We start from the raw sequence: 7,430 nt of genomic DNA on the forward strand, positions 1-7,430 counted from the left end.
CTTCTCTAAGTCCTGTAACACCACCTCTTCGTTTTGTCCTCACAGCTCTAGGAGTAGGAATGGAGTTACCTTAGTCTACCTTTTGCTCTTACAGGATTCCAATCCCTGCGTGGGCAACCTCTGTTTCAACCCCCCCCCCCCCCGCTGCAAATACCTATGGTGTCTGTTGTCCTGACTGAACTCTGTTTGATATGCCTGCTATACTAAATATTCTTTCCTTAGATGCCTCTGAGAGGGCCCTGTAGCCCTACAAGAAGTTTCCCTTCTTTTTTTTTTTTTTTAAGATTTTATTTATTTATTTGACACAGAGAGACAGCCAGAGAGAGGGAACACAAGCAGGGGGAGCGGGAGAGGAAGAAGCAGGCTCCCAGCAGAGCAGGGAGCCTGATGTGGGGCTCGATCGCATAATGCCGGGATCACGCCCTGAGCTGAAGGCAGACGCTTACGACTGCGCCACCCAGGCGCCCCAAGAAGTTTCCTTTCTTAAGCTAGTTTTGGGGATGTTTTTTCTTTACAACGAAACTCTGTGATTAAGGCTTCGGGTTCATAAATATCCTGCCTGCATCCACACACATTCCATCCCTCCTTCCCAACATTCCAACCCTCCTTCCCAACACGAAGAGGGTGAAGGATGGTTCCCACATGTTCTGAATCCTACTCATTCTTCTTCTTCTCCCCCCTCCTCCTTCTTCACCACCACCACCATCATCATCATCAACATCTTATATAATACTATGTACCAGGCATTTTACCTACATTACATATATTCATTTACTTAATCGTCATAATTAAATGAGGGAGAAGCCATTATTATCCCTATTTTAAAGGTAAGAAAACATGCCCAGAGAGATTAAGTGACTTGCACATGGCAATACAGCTAGTTAGGGGCATGGCAGAGATTCAAACCTATGTAGTCTGGTTCTAAGACCCAGGCATGTTGATTCGGTCCACATTTATTGGGCAATTACTTTGTGTCAGGTCCTGTTCTGATACTGAGGCTACAGGGAGAACAAATGAGTGTCCTCAGCCCCACTAAATCGTCTCGCCCACATCTCCATCCTCTCTCTCACTGGCACATTGTCTATCTCATCTTTCCCACCAAAAACAACAACAACAAAAAAAAACTCACTCCCTGTGACCCCCCAGCCCTCTCAAACTATGATTCTGGGTTTGTTTGTGTGTTCATCCCTAATTCCAGAGACAAAAGGAGAGCCAGAACATGGGACCATGTACTATCTTTTCATCATCTCCATCCAGTGGAATATGCCCAAGTCTCTCCCATCTTAAAAAAAAAAAATCACTCTCACTCCCCTGCTCCTATCCCAGTCCTGCCTCTCTTGGCCCTTCATCAACAAACTTCTTGAAGCAAATGTGTATATCATTTCCACTTGCACACCTCACACTCTGAAATCAGTCATTGGCCCTCTAGTGCCCTAGAAATTGGAACCCACATTCTTCTCAGCCTCTCCTTTCTTCTTCACCTCCAAAGTTTCAGAAAATGTTATCTACACTCTGCCTACACTCCCCTCTTCTTGTAAACCATTTGGGTCCCACATTATGGCACCTGCCCCCACTGATCCTTTGAAACTGCCCTCACCAAAGGTATTAACACCTCTCTGCCCTTAAATCGAGAAGATACATCTCAGGTCTTGACAAGCTTGTCCATGCTCTCCTTGTGGAGACTTTTCCTGGCTCTTTCCCAATGCTGGCCCAGGTGTCTCCCTTTCTTCTCCCACTCTCCAGAGCTGTGGGGCACTCTGGGAAACTGGTACCAAGGGTGCTGGAGGAAGCTTCCTAGGGACTAACACCTTTCCAGACTTGCCCCTGAAGACAAAACCAATTAGAAAGCAGGTCATCTAGGCATACTTAGATGAGTAATCAGCATGTCTGTTTGATGAACCAGTCTGGAGTTTAAAGACAGGGGCAGAACTTGAGTCCCTCAATCATGGAAAAGCAAGCAATGCCTTCAGACGTAGCTGACTAGGACTCAGAAGGAGGTAGTCTGTCCCTTCCTACCTAAGGACTCTGGCCAAATACTTTACTTTCTGGAAATTGAAACCCAACTGCCCAAGCCAAGAAAGCTTCTATACATAGAAAGAAGAACCAAAAAAAAAAAAAAAAGCAAAAGAGAGAAAGAAAGAAGAAAAAGAACAGGAAATAAGAGATATACAGTAGAGAGAGAATAGTCATCAAATCTGTCCACTGTCTTTAGTCATCATAACCTTCCCCTTGGGAATCCCAGCTGTTGTCTACACTATGAAGACAGGGCACTGTCACCCCTGCCCAAGACCTAACCTCCAGAAAATACAACCCATTCCCCACCCCTGTATCTGTTTCTGCACAGAAATGAGCACTGGAGGTAGAAGACGTCCTGGCTCTGTTGCCTTCATGGAGATCCCGAAGAGCACTCTCAATTCATTCTATAAAGCCACACATTCTTTCCACCATCATCCCCCAACAGATCAAGAAAGAAAACTGGGAAGCAAACTGTTCCACAGCAAGGACACATTCAGGTCAAATGCTTTTCCTGAGTTTACCGGCTATTACATGCACATAAATACACCTTCTATGTTCAGTCTCTTGTTTGTTAGGTGACCCACCAGCCAAGGGACCCACCAGCTAAAGAGCACTGCAGTCAAGAGATTCACCTGATGAGGGATACCTGAGCTCAGAAATACAGAACCCAGATAAGTTACCATATCAAAGCCACCTCAGACAAAAGATTCACTAGTCAAGAAGACCTCACCCCCAATCCAAGGTCCCACCATCCTCGAGACCTTCCAGAAAGCAATCTGCATTCTTCATCCCACCCAACCTTGGTTCTGTCTCCCCTCACCTCATATTTTTTGTTCTGGAATATCCACCTTGCCTCTTAAAATGCTTTGAGCTAATTATTCATCCAGTCAAGCAGAACACCACGCGCTAGTTACCAATACAAGGAGAGGACTCCAAATACGTGGAGGGTAGCAAAGACCATCACAATGCCAACCCACCAGAAATAGAAGTCTACACACTTCTGCCTGCTGCATCTTGGTCTCAGAGCTGCCAAGAAAGATACAACACAGTCCAGCACTGCACAGACACTTAAGCAGAAGAAAAGAATACACGATGAGCCTGAAATGGGGAAAGCTATTCCCACATGAGGTGATGAACCCTGCAGGCTGTGTGGGCTTTTTAGCTCTTGGTCAGAAAGTGTTCCAGGCCCAAGGGCCACTCTTCTGTGGCAAGGCGGAGGCTGAAAGACTATGCACACAAAGACTTTGCTGACCGCTGAGTATGTCCCTTCCTGCTGTTCTTGGCACTTCCAGGTCCATGCCTGTGCTTCAATACAGTTGTGTCTTTGACAAATCATCTTGGAATCTATATTTGTGGACTTCACTGTGTCATCTCCTACCCACTTACAAGTCTTTACAGATTGGCTCCTCGCACCCTCCACCCCCCTAAAACAACCAGCAAAGGGAACTCTCAGCTAAAACCCAGTGGCATTAGCATCCACTGATAATTCTTCCCTGAGTCACTAATTACTATGGTGTTTGAAATGGCTGCTGGTTTTCTAATGATGCATAACAAGTGCCCTCAAACTTGGTTATTAACTCACAGTTCTGTAGATCAGAATGTCTAGGTTCTCTAGAATGCTCAGAATCTCACAAGGCTAAAATCCAGGTAGATGTTGGCCAGTCTTTGTTCTCGTTTGGAGCTAGGATCCTCTTCCAAACAAATACGGTTGTCACAGATTTCAGATCCTTGCTCTTATAGATATAAAATAGGTCCTGTTTCCTTGCTGGCTATCAGTTGGGAGCCACTTCAGCTAGTGGTTGCCTGCATTCCTTGCCATGTGGCCTCCTCCATCTTCAATCTAGCAATGGAGTATCTCCCTTGACTGCACTCCATCACATGCCTTGAATCATTTTTGCCAGTAAGACCTGGTTCCTTATGAGAACTCACCGGATTACGGTTTTTTCATGGAAGATATTTTTCCTGTCTTAAACCTAATTGATTGGGGAACTTAACTACAAGTACCAAATCCCTCCACAGCAGCACATAGATTAGTACTTGAATGAATAACAGGGAAAAGGTGTGTGTACACCGGGGAGCAGGACTCTTGGGGCCATCTTAGAATTCTGCCTACCAAATGGTGATTTCCCATTTCTATCATTCCATCCACACTTACTAGACGGCATCATACTTTAAGAAAGACCTTCCTCTTTTTCACCTTCTTTCTCTCTCTTTCTGTCAGTATGGACTGAAGAATTCTTTTCTAATTCAACATTTTATAATCTATTATTGACATTATTCCTTTTCCTTCCCTTCTGATTGTAAATCTCCTATTTTTCTTACTGGGCTTGTCTACTTCCTCTCTCCCACCATTCTCTGAGAGGCGATTCTGGTACTGCCCTCCTGTGAGGCCTGCAGATAGGGGTCTGCAGCAAGGAGGAGCCAGGATCAGATATTACAACGGCTCTCAACCAATCCCTATCAGGGCGGGCGGAGTCAATGTCCTAGTAGAGGATGGAACCTGGCTCCAAGCTCAGACACCTGGGGAACAAGAAAATCGTGGGACCACGCCCCCTTATGCAGACAGCCAATCAGGACTTGAGGTGTTGGTTTCTCCATTGTGAAGAAGTGGCCTCTACCATTGGAGTCTTGGGATGCTGGAGTCTTGGGTTAGAACAAGGGGAGGTATAGTGGGTTTGGCTCTCTGTTTTCAAGACACTCGGGATCTGTCTTTGTGTGGGTGGAAAGATCATGCCGCCAAAACCCGATGCAGGCGCTCCACCAGCTGCAGAGGCCCCACCAGCTGCAGGGGCCCCACCGGCTGCAGGGGCCCCACCCGCTGCAGGGGCCCCACCGGCTGCAGGGGCTCCACCGGCTGCAGGAGCCCCACCCGCTGCAGGGGCCCCACCCGCTGCGGGGGCCCCTGAGAAGCCGCCACAGGAAACACAGACACCTGAAGAACTGGCGTTTTATGCCCCGAATTACCTATGTTTGACCATCCTGGCTGCAATTATTTTCCCTCCCCTGGGATTAATAGCTGTATTCTTCAGTTACAAGGTAAAGCAATACCTGTGCCATGGCCCATCCTGCCCTCTACCAGCCCCTTGCACCTGCTTCCCTCCTGGGACCCGGGTAGGGGTTTCCCTTAAGTGACCATTGGTCTCCAGCCCTTCCCCAAGGGTGTCACAAGGCTGGACTCAGGAGCCCACATCTAAAGCTCCCGTCCCTACAGACCTCGCAGGCCAACAAGAGCAGCCAATGGGAAGACGCTTACATCAACTCAGGCCGAACTGGTTGGCTGGATGTATTCGCCATACTCATCGGTTTAGGCATCATTTATGCCTATGTCCTATTTATGTGAAGGTCAGGCCAAGTAGTCCAAGGGTCCACCCCAAATAGGACCCACCCAAAGACACTAACCAGCCGAATCAGCCACCACTCAAGAAACCAACATCTGAGACATCTTCTAGCCAAGAAACCTATCAGCCAAGAAACTCAACATCCAAGCAACCCACTAGCCTAGGGACATCATACTACTTCATCCTCTTGGCCTCCAGAGCCATCTTCATCCACCTTGGGGGTCCTCACTTTCATGCCCTGGATATGCTTAGCTCTTTGATACTGGGCTGCTCTTTCAGAAAAATATTTATTTAAACCAATAAAAATGAAGGGAATGTTCCAGCTTCTCATATGTTTGCATGTGTGTGTCTGTTTCTGAATCAGCATCTGTGTTTTGCTGGGGCTATGTGTTTCTTATCTCTACTTTTTCTAGAAAAACAGAAATCTCCTCCATCCAGCTTTTGAGATCCCAAAGTCAAACTGCTAGGGGGAAAATGGAAAGACTTCAAGAAATAAACAGTAGATTTAGTGGAAGAGCTGATGAAGACCACCTCTCTCCCAGTCAAAGGTAAATGGTCCCCTATTCATAGAATAGGGGAAGTAGAGAAAGAGAGATTAGATGCAAATATATCCCTAAGGAGGTCCCTGAGGCCTGTGTCTCAGGAAGGGGTGAGATGTCAAAGATCCCAGATACCACTTGTATTACCTCTTCACAAATAAGTCCTACAGAGGCTCCAAGATCACAAAGAAAATATGCTGCATGGTGTGGAGATCTAGGAAGAAATGGCCTTAGACAGCCAAGTAGGCTAGCCCATATCCCAGCTTGGTGAAAAGGAGGTAGAGTCTACAGGAATGCCAAGTGCCAGGGTGGGAGTGACTACCAGAGGGGAGCCAGGGATAACACGGGAGCCATCCAGAATGAAGGAAAACAGAAATCTAGGCTGACACCATGGACAACAAACACCCAGGGGTTCTTACTGGTACCTTAATTTCACGAACAAACCCAAATTGGAACCCAGAAACCCTAGACTTAGGAGAATTAAGTTTCCATAGCCAAGGAGAATGGGCATTATCGATAAAAAGGAGGTTGAGTAGCTGTGGAAAAGTCTTCTAACTCTAGTTAGAAGTTCAACTTTTCTTCCTGGGAGCACTACTCAGCCACGTGTCCTAGGTTCCCCTGTGTGGCCATAGACAGTCTTTGGTTCTATGGAATTTGATCAGAAGTGATGTGCACCACAAGCCACCCCCACAGGCACTCTCTTCCATACTCTTCCTCCCCTAGCTGACTGGCCAAGTGATACGCATGGTGATTTGAAAGCTACATGTCATGGAAAGGAAGAACTCCCATCAGCCTTGGTCTGAACCACTCTAGGAATAGTCACTCTTTCTCCAACAGCCTCCCATGGTTGGGCAGAAAATATGTGTTGTGCCATCACGTGTCTGGTCTATCTATTCCATAACTCAATCCACCCTAACCAGTGAAGATGCAGGAGAGCAGAGTTACATTTCTCAGACATCTGGGGTGGTTACTTGAAATTCATGCTCAACAGACAGACCCATCTTGTTGGGCAGTTCATAGGACATAATGAGTGAAGGAAACAACAAAGAAGGGTCTTGGTCCAGAGTTAACCTTAATCTTAGGTGTCATGACGCTGTGTCTCTCTCCTCTATGATCCTGGGTATCTGCGTTGATTACATGTGCTTATGGGACTCCATCACACTCCATGTAATGAGTGTATCTGGAGAGGGGATTATGCTGGGTTGTCTGCTGTGTTAGTGGGTCTAGAGGGTCGGTCATCCCTGTCCCTCCCCACACTAGCCCAGAAAGGTGGGCCTGTCACATTCAGTTGCAAAGCCACGTGGAGTCAGGATGGCCCATGTCAGCATGAACAGCCAGGTCCAAAAAAGTCACATTGTGCTAGGAAACTTGGAAAGCCAGACAATCTTCTCCATTTTAGCTCTCTGACTCCCCCTAAACTTTATTCCACTCTTAGGCATTCACATGGTTTTTACCACCACCTAAATATAAAACCAAACAAAATTTATAGTCTTGTCTCTTGAAACATCATCAAACTACTACAATGAAACGTGCAGAT

At 46.7% G+C, this 7,430-nt stretch overlaps 1 protein-coding gene across 1 annotated transcript; it reads left to right on the forward strand.

Moving 5' to 3' along the window:
- Positions 1 to 4,746: 4,746 nt before the first annotated feature.
- PMIS2 (PMIS2 transmembrane protein) lies at positions 4,747 to 5,356 on the forward strand. Its single transcript, XM_044378890.1, has 2 exons — positions 4,747 to 5,066; positions 5,197 to 5,356. The coding sequence occupies exons 1-2, from the start codon at positions 4,747 to 4,749 to the stop codon at positions 5,354 to 5,356; spliced, it is 480 nt and encodes a 159-aa protein (XP_044234825.1).
- The last annotated feature ends 2,074 nt before the right edge of the window (positions 5,357 to 7,430 follow it).

This window comes from Ursus arctos, unplaced genomic scaffold (genome assembly GCF_023065955.2).
Source record: "Ursus arctos isolate Adak ecotype North America unplaced genomic scaffold, UrsArc2.0 scaffold_19, whole genome shotgun sequence".
NCBI classification, from domain to species: domain Eukaryota; kingdom Metazoa; phylum Chordata; class Mammalia; order Carnivora; family Ursidae; genus Ursus; species Ursus arctos.

Excerpts from the sequence above, each read along its gene's own strand:
- PMIS2 (XM_044378890.1), top strand. The coding sequence starts at position 4,747 with ATGCCGCCAAAACCCGATGCAGGCGCTCCACCAGCTGCAGAGGCCCCA. Across the intron at positions 5,067-5,196 it reads TACAAGGTAAAGCAATACCT|GAGCCCACATCTAAAGCTCC; the intron begins GTGCCATGGCCC and ends GGCTGGACTCAG.